Genomic DNA, 14,607 nt, shown 5'->3' on the forward strand with positions numbered 1-14,607 from the left:
GAAGATGCTGCGGCTCCACCTGAGAAGATCTGCTGCAGAGTTCAGACACTTGAGAGACACACAGGTGAAACAGGAAGGCTTGGACATTGTGAATGTGTCTGTGTGGGACTTCTCTGCCCTTCTCTGTATTAAAGTTTAATTTTGGCGGGCGTGGCCACTTCCTGTCGGCCATATTTAGGTGTACCTGCTATGTCTCGGTTCTGGTGAACACCAGCAGCTTTCTGCAGAGTCCAAATATTCTTCAAACCTGCTGAACGGCGTCCAAAGAAGAAGTTCTGTTCCAGAACCTGTTTGTTTTCACTCTGAAGAACAAGCAAACCAAAAGAAGTTCTCGATGTCACATTTTATATTTCAGATACATTTTCAGAGAGCAGAGACTTGATTTTATATTTTTAGAGATTGTTAGATGATGTGTCAGAGTTAAAAGGACCAAATGAGTGAGTGATGGAGACACGTCGGCCTAAAGCTCCATCATCACGTTCGTATGAAGACCCACAGAGTCTGTGAGTTCATTTAGAGACCCTGAGGACGTTCACCTGCAGGTAAACTAAAAACTGGCCCTTTAAATTCTCAGGTTGTAACTCTATAAGCTGACATTTGTCTCCCTATTTACTGAGTTTATAATAAAAGTCCCGCGCAGTCTCGTAGATTGAGAGCCATCGGACTCCTGGGTCCTCCTTCTCTGGGGGCGGAGCTACGCTTTCACGTTTCAGGCGGCTAAGCCCCGCCTACTCGCTGTCCTCAGGGTCACCTGTCCGGTCTACCTGGAGCTGCTGGCTGCCTTCCTGTGGGTTCTCAAAGGAACCACGTTTAAGCCAGAACCAAGTGTTTAATGACGTGTTCTTTTCCTAGAAGATTCTTCTTTGAGTTTTACGTTAAATTCTGCCAAATTCTGCTCAGAGATGCTTAATTGATGCTAGTTCCCTTTAGGTCCAGGTCCCCTCCCTGTTTTTACTGATTTTACTCTTTAGTAGAAAACAGTTTTTAGAACAAAGAAAGGTTATTTTCAGATGGAGGAACTGTTTTCTGACTGGGTTTGATTAGCCAGACCCAGAATATGAAGTTCCTGCAGCTGGAAGCAACCATAGAAACTAAAACTAGAGAGATGGTAGAGATTTAAGGCTAGAACCAATGACGAAATGCTTTAATGTTCCTCAATGCTTTTCTCTTAAAAACTTATTTTCATTGTTGTCCGAAGACTAAAAATAAAAACCTGCTAAGCTTTAAACGGTTTCCTGAAGTCCACAGAAGCTTCCTTCTTGAAAATGTTCTGTTTGTAAAGATTTTATCTGTTTTGAATGAATTTTCACCTGAATGTTTGAATATTTTTCTTGTTCTTCTTTCTGCTGTTTAGACACCAAATAAAAATGATTCATGTAGAAAAACGGACTAAAGTTCTGCTTCCTTTCCCACTGGAACCCAGTTCAGCGTTTGTCCGTTCTCCAGGTTTGATTTCACCTCACCTGTCCTACTTAAGCCCCGCCCACACGCCATTATGACTGCTACCACGCCCACTTCCGGAGCCGACTCCACCAGTCCACCTTTGGCCAATCGTAGCGCTTCAGCACATTTATTGTTTCCACAACGGGCTTCTTGCTGGCAGCGCAGAATAATCTTATTTTAAGTTGGAACTGAAGAGACGTTTGTCGTTGCTGTTAGAATTACAATGAAATTTGACTGAGAAATAAAACAGAAGACAAAATAATAGTCAGTAAAAATAGATTCAGTACAAAATGAGAGTTGTGGCAGAGCGCGCCGCTGCAGGTTGTAGAGAAAGTAAAAAGTGAATGATTAACTGATCATCTGGAGCCAGACGCCTGTCTGCAAACCCAGGCACCGCAGGCTGATGAAGGAGCTTCAGATACAGCCGCAGTCCTGCAGGGAAATCCTTCATCCGGGCCTCGGCTTTATCTGTTTCTGCAGCTTCACAGTTCCAACGACTTCCCACCAGGACAAACCTTACGAAGCCAGGAAACCTGAACCGATCTCAGAGTCCATGAAGAAAGAGTGAAGCTCAGAGTCTGAGGAGCGAGGAATAATGCAGCAGTCGCTCCAGTACAGCCAGCAGGTGGCGCTGGTCCACTAGATGCTGGAGCCAGCCTGCAGTTAGGTTCTGGTGCTGAATATTTCAAATGCCATTCCTCCCAGCCAATCAGAGAGCAGGGAGCATGTGGAGACTAACTGGTTATTAAAGCAGCACCATTAGCTTCATTTGACACAATAAAAGATTCTTCAGGTCAATATTCAGCACTGGGTGCGTGTCGACGCTCAGTGCAAAAACACGACCATGTAACTAGAGGGCCGGCTTTGTTTCTGAGTGGGTCATGTGACCCAGAGGTCATGTGACCTGAGCTCTCCTTAAACACCAGAGCTAACCTTCCCAGTCAAAGTTTGTCATGGCCGTGATTATTAAATATCGTTCTTCTCTTTACTAGTAACTGCTGCTCCAAACTGGTCCGCTATCAGATTCCAAAACACGGAGGGAAGCTGTTTAATTCTGCCACGGCGCAGTGCTGCCTGTGGCCTGCAGGGGCGCTACATCTGGAAGTTACAGGTGTAGCGCCACCTAGTGGCTAAAGGTTACATGGTCCTGCTTTAAAGCTGGAGCTTCAGCTCAGACACACTAATGACCAGACAGATAAACTTTATTCTGTGAGGTTAAACAAACAGAGAAATAAAACAACAGCAGGGAAACGGAGAGAAAGTCACATGGTTCACTTTTGCTCTCTGGTTGGTCCGTCTGATGGCGGCCGGTGGGCGGGGCCGGCTTGTTGGTCGTCCTCGCTGCTGTGAGGACCCTGCCGGGCAGACATTCGGTCCAGAGAGCGCGGCGAAGCGTCGCTCTTGGTCCGCCGGCAGAGAGCAGCCAGGTCGGCTCGGAAAGACGGCGTGTAGAAGCCGTAGATGAGCGGATCGCAGCAGGTGTTCAGGTTCCCGAACACAAAGAGGGCGTGGTGGACGTACTCAGGGGTGACACGCAGCATGTCGGGCTGGAACCAGTACCAGATGCCCAGCAGGTAATACGGAGTCCAGCACACGATGAAGGACAGCACAATGACCACCGTCATCTTCAGCGTCTTCATCCGAGCCTTGGGGATGATGTCGGTGCCGCTGCGGCGCAGGTGTGACTCACCTGCTGAGAGGGGAGGGGCTACATGAGCACAACCTGTTGTCACGTGGTCATAGCTGCAGGTGTACGGCAGGTACCTTTGTCCTGCAGGTGCTGCTGGTTGATGTGCAGCAGGATGCGGCTGTAGCAGCAGCTCATCATCAGCAGCGGGATCACATACAGCGTGATGAAGTGAAACATGTTGTACACCGTCTCCTGCCAACGGTGGCTGAAGCTGCCATGAGACGCACACTGAGTGAAGTCCACCGAGTCCACCCGGATGGTTCTGAAGATGAAGAGCTGCAGGGGAAACACAGTATTTCTGGTCTGGAGGCTCATTCCAAACAGAAACCAAGGGGAGCAGCAGGAGGAGGCCTGAACTTAATCCTGCATCTGAGGAGAACATTCCTGCAAGGATTTACTGTGGCATGATTTGCTGCAGGAACTTTCACCTGGATTAACTGGATGTGAGAGCAGCAGCAGGATCTGTGGGAGCACAGGCTGAGACGAGGCTCTGCTGACCCAAAGGGATCTCTGACAGGAAGCCGGGTCACGTGACCAGCTCATGATATATTCATGTGTAGCCGGGGCAACGTGTGCCCTCCCCCTGCCTTGACCTTGAGCCCGCCCTTCAGCCTTTTCACACTGCAAAAACATAACTAAAATATTATAAAATAATATATTCTCTGAAAATAAGTGTATCTGTCCTTGATCTGAGCAGGTAAATAAGATGATGTGCCAATGGAATAAGACTTTTGCACCTAAAATAGGAACAACTCATCTCCATTGTCTAATTTCAAGTGCAGGTTGTCTAATTATCTTATTTTATGGGTCATAATACTCATCCCATCGGCAGATAATATTATTTACCTGCTCAAATCAAGGACAAAAACACACATTTTAAGAACACTCTACTTATTTTTAGATGTGTTTTTGCAGTGCATCATGTTTCTCATTAGAGCTGCTGCACAGCCATGCAGCAGGAGGGGAGCTCTGAAGATCTCTGCTACGGCAGGCTGTGGCTCTGATGCACCGTTAATGAGCAGGTGAGCCAGAGAGACACCAGGTGGACACAGTCTGGACCAAAGACAACACTGATCAGTGCCGTGCTGTCAAACCCCTGAGAAACACAGACCTACTACGCCGTTAACACGTCTGGACACGCCTACCTGTGGGGAAGCCAGCAGCAGACTCAGGCTCCAGGCCAGGAGGAGCATGCATCGGTTCCTGTGGTGCGCGCTCAGAGCGTCCAGCGGGTGCAGGATGGCGTGATGGCGGTCGAGGCTGATAACCACGAGGATGAAGGCAGAAGCGTGCATGGCGAAGAGCTTCAGGAAGCTGAGCAACTTGCAGAGAGCGTCGCCTCCGTACCACTGAACCGTGATGTTCCACACCGCGTCCAGAGGCATCACCACGAAGGTCATCATCAGGTCCGCCGAGGCCAGGCTCAGCATCAGCGGCCGCAGGTGAGACGACAGCCGCCGGCCACGCCCACACCACACGCTGGTCAGCAGCGCGACGTTGCTGCAGGCGGCAAACGCGAAGAGCAGAAAGGTGGCGCCGACTCTGAACTGGGCAGCACGGGTAAAACTGGGCGGCTCCCAGTCTGCAGGAGGGGGGGGGGACTGGGAGGCGTTGAGAGGAGCTGGGGGAGCAGAGCTGCTGGAGAGAGCCAGAGAGGAGACGTTTTCTGACATCCTGTCAACAAGAAGAAGAAGAAGAAGAAGTGATACTGGGAGCAAAAACAGTCTGAAACTGTTCCCAGAGTTGTGTCTGGCAGGTAGACTCTAAAAGCTGCATGAAGTGCAGAACCTGGGATCGGGCTCCATGACAGCCTGCTGAGGTTCTTAGACGGGTCAGAGCTTAAAACGGGTCAAACTCTAGAAGCGTGGTGGTATTTTTATGATGCTCTGGCTCCAAACACTCAACTTTTCCTGTTTTCAGACGTGAGCAGGTGAGTTTTAGAATCTGGGGTTCTGTGGGGTCCAGACCCGGCTGCTGCAGAGCTGATTGTTCGGTTCTGATCACTCTTCCTGGTGGAGGCAGCATCCCATCTGGACCGCTTGTCTCCAGCGGGCTTATCTGCAGCCAACGCTCCATCAGAACCTTTTGTCCACTTCCCGTCTCATCACAGATCGCAGATAGTTTTCTTTCAGGCCTGCAGAGCACCTGAGAGGTTTCCATGGTACCGCGTCTCTGAGGAGAGTCAGCCAATCAGAACCTGGCCTGGGGCCCGGGTCCTTTGCCCCGTCTGTTTGGGTTCTGATTGACGGGTTTCTCCTTCTGATCGCTCCTGTTGGACTCAGACGCTGAAATCTGTAATTAGATTCTTCAGAACCTGAGGACGGATCAGCCTCAGATGAAACGGCAGATCTCAGGTCAGATCAGGAGCTGCAGGGGGAGCAGAGACCGTCCACACCGTCCACCATCAGACGTCTCACAGCTGAGTCCAAACCGCAGTGGGGACAGAGGAACCGGTTCTGTCGAGCCGTCAGCATCCCGGCCAGATTCATCTGGGATGGGTGCCGCTCACAGGAGGCTTCAGCTCCACAATCGGATCAGAACCAAAAACAACGCTCAGGTTTCAGCACGCAGCAGCCAGAGGCTATTTTTAGCTGCAGGCTCTGTCACCTTGGCAACCTGCACCTCAGTGACTGCAGAGCCCTGGCCCCGCCCACTCACCTGATTGGTCCTGACAGGTTAGGACAGGTCTATATAGACGCATCAAGGACACGGTAGAGACATGGAAGAGACATAGTAGAGACATGATGGAGACATGATGGAGACATGGTAGAGAAATGATGGAGACAAAGTAGAGACATGATGGAGACACGGTAGAGAGATGATGGAGACAAAGTAGAGACATGATGGAGACATGATGGAGACACAGTAGAGACGTGATGGAGACTTGATGGAGACACAGTAGAGACATGATGGAGACACGGTAGAGAAATGATGGAGACAAAATAAAGACGTGATGAGACACAGTAGAGACGTGATGGAGACATGATGGAGACATGGTAGAGACATGATAGAGACATGATGGAGACATGGTAGAGACGTGATGGAGACACGGTAAAGAAATGATGGAGACACAGTAGAGACGTGATAGAGACATGATGGAGACATGGTAGAGACATGATAGAGACATGATGGAGACATGGTAGAGACGTGATGGAGACACGGTAAAGAAATGATGGAGACACAGTAGAGACATGATAGAGACATGATGGAGACATGGTAGAGACGTGATGGACACGCGGTAGAGACGTGATGGAGACACAGTAGAGACGTGATGGAGACACGGTAGAGACGTGATGGAGACACGGTAGAGACGTGATGGACACACGGTAAAGAAATGATAGAGACACGGTAGAGAAATGATGGAGACACGGTAGAGACGTGATGGAGACACAGTAGAGACGTGATGGAGACACAGTAGAGACGTGATGGAGATATGGTAGAGACGTGATGGAGACACGGTAAAGAAATGATGGAGACACAGTAGAGACGTGATGGAGACACAGAGACGTGATGGAGACACGGTAGAGACGTGATGGAGACACAGTAGAGACATGATGGAGACACAGTAGAGACATGATGGAGACATGGTAGTAACATGATGGAGACATGGTAGAGAAATGATGGAGACATGGTAGAGACATGATAGAGACATGGTAGAGAAATTATGGAGACACAGTAGAGACGTGATGGAGACACAGTAGAGACATGGTGGAGACACAGTAGAGACGTGATGGAGACATGATGGAGACATGGTAGAAACATGATGGAGACATGGTAGAGAAATGATGGAGACATGATGGAGACATGATGAGACATGATGAAGACACAGTAGGGATGTGATGGAGACACAGTAGAGACGTGATGGAGACATGATGGAGACACAATGAGACATGGTAGAGAAATGATGGAGACATGATGGAGACATGATGGAGACATGGTAGAGAAAGGATGGAGACATGATGAACATGGTAGAGGCATGATGGAGACATGGTAGAGACATGATAGAGACATGGTAGAGACATGGTAGAGACATGATGGACATGTGATGATACATGATGGTGTTGTGCCATCAATCCATGAGGAAAAATCCAAATGGGTGGTAAGCAAAGGAATTTCAGACTGCTGCGTCCACCAAGCTCTGCCCCCTCAGCAGGGTGCCATCAGTGCTATAAAGCTTTGCTCCCACAGACAATCATTCTCAGTCCCGTTGCTCCTGGAGCAACAACGGGGGAATTTCTTTTCGTCCAAGGGACCTGACTGGCTCGGAGAACTGCAGGCTGGATCAAAGCTAAGGCTGTAGTCTGACTTATGCTTAACCAGACACCGGAGTAACGAATTCGTCTATGTCGAATCCAGCCTTGTTTTGTTTTTCTCAGCTGTTGCAGGAAACTGACTTCAGACGGCCCGGAGTGGCCTCCCGCCTGCAATCGGCACAGGACCCATTTTCCCAAGCTGAGAGCAAAAACCGCTATGTTTGGCTAGCCCATAGCCGCAGAGCCGCATGCTAGCCGCTGCCCGTTGCTGATATAAGCAGCTCCTTTTGGAGTACTGCTTCCAACTAGATGTCCAAAGTGAACCGAACTGACACAGTAGCACCGACATGTTTGACAGAGAAATAAACAGGGAAAGTTAAATGGTTTATTTAGGTTTACTTGATGCGTTTTCATGGTGTTTTTAAATACGTGGAGCTTACAGGATAGCTCCCGCTAGCTTTTTCGAGCAATGTCATTGCTGATGTAATTCAAGTGTGTTTTTATGGTTATAACAAACATTATCTCCATAAGGGTTTTATACATTGATGGGATATTAATGTTCGTGGTATCCGGTCCGCTCATTGCGACTAAAATAAAGCCGACAATTTTTTAATTGGCGCCGAATGTCCGCTAGCCTAATGCTCTTAGCTTCCAGATAACTTCCGCTCTTCCCGGATATGTAACTACAGTTAATTTAAAACATGTTTGTTTTGTTTCGCTCCACCATCGTTCGATAGTGCTATAAGCGCTATTACCGCATTAATGTGGAATATTAATGTCAATTTTATGGTGTTTTTGTATAACTTTGGGATTAACCGATTTTAGCGACAGATCGCTATAGCAACCCCTAGCCTCCCGGAGGTATAATCGCATTAATAAAAACGGGCGACCCTAAAGTATATTGATTTTTACTGAGCAAATCATTCTATAAAATGTTATTTTATCAAATAATGTTTGTTTAACTCAGGATTTGCATTGTGAATAGGTTGAAACACATAACAAATGCTTCTAAATCAGTTAAACTAATTTAACATCAATTCACATTCTTTAAGATGAACTTTGGTTCTTTGACTCAGATCTGCAGTGAACCAGGATTCATCGAATCATTCGGATGGTGATCGACCATTTATTTGTCTTTTGTTTCTTTTGTGTGTACATAGTTCTTTAGCTTCTTTTATCTTTATTTTGCTTAGTAGTTTTAGTTAAGCTTCACTAGCCTAGTAGAGAGGATTTATTGATTGAAATATAGTGTTAATTCAGATAAACAGCATTATATAGTGATGTTCTCTGGATGTTCATTTATTTCTGTTAATAAATTATTCAACTTGAAGAGAAGTTGTCACTCCTTTATTTTATGTGTGCAGAGTTTGCTGTTAAAAGATCAGCAGTGCTCGAATCATTCCTTTGAACTATTGTCCTGATACCAGATCTTGGGCTGATATTTACCGGATAATACCTAACAGACCGAGAGTTATTTATTAAACATTAAATAACTTTTAACAGTGTGTAATAGCTCAACAATGGAGATGGGATGAGACATTGGCATAAGACGTGATGGAGACATGGTATAGAGATGATGGAGATGTCCAGCAGATTGCGGTAAGGTGTATTGCCTCACTTCCTGTTTGCTGTTGCTGCATGTGGATTGGGGTTTGGAGTTCCAGACTCTTTTGTTTTTATCTTTAATCTCTTTGCTGTGACATCTGTTTCTAACACAAAAGCACATTTAAAACACATTCTCTGTTGCTGAACAGCACTTCAATTCCTTGTGTTTCACACGGTTTGCTTTTCTTGCCGTGGTAAGTGGTCGCTACCCTAGCCTAACTTTAGCCTCACAATGGCTTTCTCCCCTATCCGTCCATCAGCTTCTCCGTCTCTAAGTCTCCCCCTATCTCCTGCTCTCTGTGTCAGATGTTTAGTTATTCCTCTGCCTCCTTTAGTGATAATGGTACTTGTAATAAATGTAGTGTTTTTGTAGCTTTGGAGGCGAGGGTGTCAGAATTGGAGACCCGGCTCCGTGCTGTTGAAAAACCAGCTGATAGCCCCTTAGCTAGCGCGGAGCCACATAGAGTAACTTTATGTAGTGGTCCTCCAGAAGCACCCGAGCAGCCGGGTAAGCAGGCCGGCTGGGTGACGGTTCGTAGGAAGCATAGCTCTAGATTTCACCCCCCAGTTCACCACCAACCCGTCTGCGTTTCTAACAAGTTTCCCACTCAGCGACACACCCACTGAGAAGCCGACCCTGATTATTGGGAGCTCAATAGTCAGAAACGTGGCACTAGAGACACCAGGGACCATAGTTAAAGGCCTGCCAGGGGCCAGAACGGGCGACATAGAATCCTACCTAAAACTGCTGGCTAAGGATAAGCGTAAATACAGTAAGATTGTTATTCACGCTGGCGGTAATGACACCCGGTCACGCCGATCGGAGGTCACTAAAGTTGGTGTTGCTTCGGTGTGCGAGTTTGCTAAAACTATGTCGGACTCTGTAATTTTCTCTGGTCCCCTGCCTGATCTGACCAGTGATGACATGTTTAGCCGCATGTCATCATTCAACCGCTGGTTGTCTAGGTGGTGTCCAGAAAACGACGTGGGCTACATTGATAACTGGAGAACTTTCTGGGGAAAACCTGGTCTGATCCGGAGAGACGGCATCCATCCTACTTTGGATGGTGCTGCTCTTCTTTCTAGAAATCTGGCCGGATTTATTAGTTCTCCTAAATGCTGACAACCCAGGGTCCAGACCAGGAAGCAGAGCCGTAGTTTAACACGCCTCTCTGCAGCTTCTGTACTGTTACAAGGTTATTATAGTGGGTGATATTAACATTCATGTTTACACTGAATGTGATAACCTTAGTGTAGCCTTTAAAACTATCCTAGATTCAATTGGTTTTGCTCAATATGTGCATAAACCGACGCACTCTTGGCTCCATACTTTAGACCTTGTGCTGACATATGGCATTGATTGTGAAGAATTAACAGTATTTCCTCACAACCCTGTCCTGTCTGATCATTTTTAATAACATTTGAGTTTAATCTAACTGAGTTCTCCACCCCCAAAAGAGCGTTCCATTATAGTAGATCTTTATCGGATAATGCTGTATCAAAACTTAAAGAGTCTGTCCCCTTTTTAATATCCTCAGTATTGCAGAAATACCCTGCAGATAGCAGAAATGTTGTTTCTTCCCATTCACAAATAGATGTCTTTGTAAACGGTGTGACTTCGTCATTGCGTTCTGCATTAGACAATGTAGCTCCCTTGAAAAAGAAGGTGATTATTCACAGGAAGCTGGCTCCTTGGTTTAATTCAGAGCTGCGTTCCTTGAAGCACAATGTTAGGAAATTGGAGAGAAAATGGCGCTCTACACACCAAGAGGAATCCTACCTAATCTGGAAGAACAGTCTATTGTTGTATAAAAAGACCCTTTGCAGAGTTAGAGCAGCATATTTTTCATCATTAATTGAGGAGAATAAGAATAATCCTAGATTTATCTTTAGTACAGTTGCCAAACTTACCCAGAGCCACAGCTCTGTTGATCCATCCATTCCCTTAGCTCTTAGCAGTAATGATTTTATGGGATTCTTCATAAATAAAATTGATTGCATTAAAAATAAAATAAATGGCATCCTCCAAAACATGATTACCTCGTCCTCAGTAAGTGAGGCAGCATTGGAGGAATCCCTAGAACCTGCGCAGTGTCTGAACTGTTTAAAAGCAGTAGAGCTTTCTGAGCTATCTAAAATTTTAGCTTCATCTAAACCTTCTACCTGTATGTTAGACCCAATCCCAACCAAGTTGTTTAAGGAGGTATTCCCTTTGATCAGTGGTCCTATTTTAGACATGATTAATTTATCCTTGGTAAATGGATATGTACCACAGGCTTTTAAAGTAGCTGTTATTAAACCTTTACTTAAGAAACCATCTCTTGATCAAGATGAGTTAGTAAATTACAGACCTATATCTAATCTTCTTTTCTTATCCAAAATTCTTGAGAAAGTAGTTGCTAATCAACTTTGTGAACATTTACAAAGTAATGACCTACTTGAGGAGTTTCAGTCAGGCTTCAGAGCTCATCATAGCACTGAAACAGCTCTGGTGAAGGTCACTAATGATATTCTCTTGGCCTCATATAATGGACTTGTGTCTATACTTGTCCTGTTAGATCTCAGTGCTGCATTTGATACAGTTGATCACAATATTCTCCTACAAAGACTTGAGCATACTGTAGGGATTAAGGGGAAAGCATTAGGCTGGTTTAAATCTTATCTGTTGGACAGATTCCAGTTTGTTCGTGTTAATAATAAATCTTCCTCAAACTCTAGGGTCACCTGTGGAGTACCACAGGGTTCAGTCCTTGGACCAATTCTCTTTACTATATATATGCTTCCGATTGGCAAAATTATCAGACAGCATGGGATTAATTTCCACTGTTATGCTGATGATACTCAGCTATATTTATCCATAAATCCTGATGAATCCAATCAGTTACTTCGACTGCAGTCATGTCTTGATGACATCAAAAGCTGGATGACTTTAAATTTCCTGCATCTAAATTCTGACAAGACAGAAGTTATAATCTTCGGACCAGAGCCCTCAAAAAATAAACTTCTTAATCAATCACTTAATCTGGATGGCATTAACTTGGCCTCTGGTAATAAAGTAAAAAATCTTGGTGTTGTTTTCGACCAAGACATGTCATTTAAATCCCATATTAAACAGGTTTCCAGAGTTTCCTTTTTTCATCTCAGGAATATCGCCAAAATTAGAAACATTCTGTCCAGGAGTGATGCTGAAAAACTAGTCCATGCATTTGTTACTTCAAGGCTGGACTATTGTAATTCTTTACTATCAGGAAGTCCACAAAATGCAGTTCAAAGCCTTCAGCTGATCCAAAATGCTGCAGCAAGAGTTCTGATGAAAATCAACCAGAGGGATCATATTTCTCCTGTTTTAGCTTCCCTTCATTGGCTTCCTGTTAAATCAAGAATAAAATTTAAAATTCTTCTTCTAACATATAAAGCCCTTAATAATCAAGCTCCATCATATATCAGAGCTCTGATTACCCCGTATGTTCCTAACAGAGCACTTCGCTCTCAGACTGCAGGTCTGCTGGTGGTTCCTAGAGTCTCTAAAAGTAGAATGGGAGGCAGATCCTTTAGCTATCAGGCTCCTCTCCAAGACTTGATGCAACCTGCTGGGTTTCCTTAGAGAAGAAACTTTCTGACCAACCTGGAGGATCTGATGGAGTCTGATTTTATAAAGAGCCTTGAGATGACGTGTTGGGAATATGAACTATATAAATAAAATGTAATTGAATTGAATAGAAATTTGTCTGTACTAAATTCTTTTTACATTTCTCCACTTTTTATTCATGATTATTTAATATTTTCCTATTATTTATTTATCCTCGAGTGACGTAGTAAAATTATGTCACTAGAGCCGCACCTTTAACCCGTTACGCTGCTAGAACTAATTATTTTACCTCTATGGGAATGATAAAGTTTATCCTATCTACATATTAATGATTGTCTGATGGTTAAAGAAATTTATGAGCTCCCTGCTTAAACCAGGCATATCCAAAGTGTGGCATGGGGGCCATTTGCGGCCCCTGGACTGATTTTGTGGGGCCCCCAACTGCAATTAAATAGAATTATTTGGCCCACCAGTACAGGTGGTTGATTCAGACGGAGGCCTTTTATTTTTATCTTTATGTTTGTAATTAGAGCTAAATTATTACAGACAAGTTAAAATCTTCTTTCAGCTGAAAATGTTGGTTACAATAAACAATTCCTCTTTTAATAACCACACTTTTTACACTCTCTTTAATTTCATAGTAAATAGTAAGTATCCTATGACTTTTAATCAAATGCTGCCTTTGTGCACCAAAACCTGCTTTCAAGTTATTTATTAAAATTGTCTAAATACAGTAAGTGTTTTGAAAGTAAGAAAGGCTGAAATCCTGTTGCCGAGAAGAGACGATCAAGCCCAGAAGAACTTGCAAACTGGATGACGATCTTTTGAAATAGGTAAATGGAAAACTTTTAAAATGTAAGATTTACAATGATTTACACATCCCTTTCCTGCAGATAATTTTATTACATTGCTTATAGAGTGAGGTGGGTAAAACAAAACATTAAAAAAACAGCAGAACGTCTCCACCCCATCAGCTGCTTCATTCTTTCAGATAAAAATGGGATCCAAGAAATAAACCTCATGTTTGAAAGCTTCAGCGTAAACGGCGAGCAGAATCAGAACCGCATGCTGATTGATCCGGTTCTGATTGACTGACCCAGTTCAACGTGAGTTCTGATGCTCAGATCGGACTGCAGCATCCAACTAATAAACTCCTCAAACATCACAGAAGATAATTATACTGGTTCCGTTCAGCTGGTGAACAGAACCAAAAAAACCTCAGAGTGCAGAATTCCATTAGTCAGGTTCTGATCTGGATATTGGGCTTTTATTGTGAAAGAGTTGGTGTTTTTACCTGCTCAGCAGCTCTCAACTGGTTCTCCTCCTCTCCTTCTCAGGCCACAGCCCTGCGTTCTCCTCTTCTCCTCCTCATTTCCCCCCAGAAGTCCAACGTGCAGAGAACCCAGCAGAACCGGGGAAAAGCTCAGCACCAGGTCTGCAGGAGGATCCACAGCAGCTGCAGCCGATCTGAAAACTGAGGAGAGAAGCTGGAGAGACGTGGAGACTGCAGCAAGGGGGCGGAGCCTGAGCTGCCCGAGTGAGGGAGGCGCATCTGCTCCAGGTCCATTAGGGCTGGATGTGCCTCCTGCTCCAGCATTAATACCTGCTGCTCCAGCTGAGGTTCTGCTCAGTTTAAACCCGACCTGCTGCTCCAGATCAGGTTCTGCTCAGTTTAGACTCACATTAAAAACTTTAGGAACACGTTTAAATATGTGGGTAAAATGCAGCAGAATGTGAGGAAGACGTCTGCATGTAGTCATGAAGCCGGTCCTCCTCTTTCTCTTGCAGCGATGCAGCAGCAGCGATGCAGCAGCAGCTGCTGATGCAGCAGTGAATGAATTAAACATCAGAACCCATCTGGGTCCCACGCAGGAAACAAGCTGCTGATGCCTCCAGACTGTCACCATGAATCAGGATCTGAGCCACGAGCAGCAAAACATTCTGGGCCAGACTGCTGTGGATCAGAACCTGGATCAGAACCTCTCAGGGACCTGGATCAGAATCTGAACTAGATCAGAACCTCTGAG

At 45.2% G+C, this 14,607-nt stretch overlaps 1 protein-coding gene across 4 annotated transcripts; it reads right to left on the bottom strand.

The window, feature by feature from the left end:
- Nucleotides 1-2,627: 2,627 nt before the first annotated feature.
- LOC105921780 (gonadotropin-releasing hormone II receptor) lies at nt 2,628-14,534 on the bottom strand. Of its 4 annotated transcripts, none has more exons than XM_036135653.1 (4): nt 13,875-14,534; nt 4,279-4,807; nt 3,208-3,409; nt 2,628-3,136 (listed from the first exon to the last, which is right to left on the bottom strand). In XM_036135653.1, exons 2-4 carry the CDS (start codon nt 4,804-4,806, stop codon nt 2,715-2,717), a joined length of 1,152 nt encoding a protein of 383 aa, XP_035991546.1. In that variant the 5' UTR covers nt 4,807; nt 13,875-14,534; the 3' UTR covers nt 2,628-2,714. The 4 variants fall into 4 exon arrangements, with proteins under 4 accessions (XP_035991546.1, XP_021169261.2, XP_021169260.2 ...); XM_021313586.2 differs by lacking the exon at nt 13,875-14,534 and adding an exon at nt 4,922-5,683 and having other exon boundaries at nt 2,628-3,133; XM_021313585.2 differs by lacking the exon at nt 13,875-14,534 and adding an exon at nt 4,922-5,678.
- Nucleotides 14,535-14,607: the final 73 nt, after the last annotated feature.

This window comes from Fundulus heteroclitus, chromosome 3 (assembly GCF_011125445.2).
Source record: "Fundulus heteroclitus isolate FHET01 chromosome 3, MU-UCD_Fhet_4.1, whole genome shotgun sequence".
NCBI classification, from domain to species: domain Eukaryota; kingdom Metazoa; phylum Chordata; class Actinopteri; order Cyprinodontiformes; family Fundulidae; genus Fundulus; species Fundulus heteroclitus.

Coding starts and splice junctions, on each gene's coding strand:
- LOC105921780 (XM_021313585.2), bottom strand. Junction 3,410..4,278: donor TGCTGCTGGCTTCCCCACAG/GTAGGCGTGTCC, acceptor TTTCCCCTGCAG/CTCTTCATCTTCAGAACCAT. Junction 3,137..3,207: donor GCAGCACCTGCAGGACAAAG/GTACCTGCCGTA, acceptor CTCCCCTCTCAG/CAGGTGAGTCACACCTGCGC.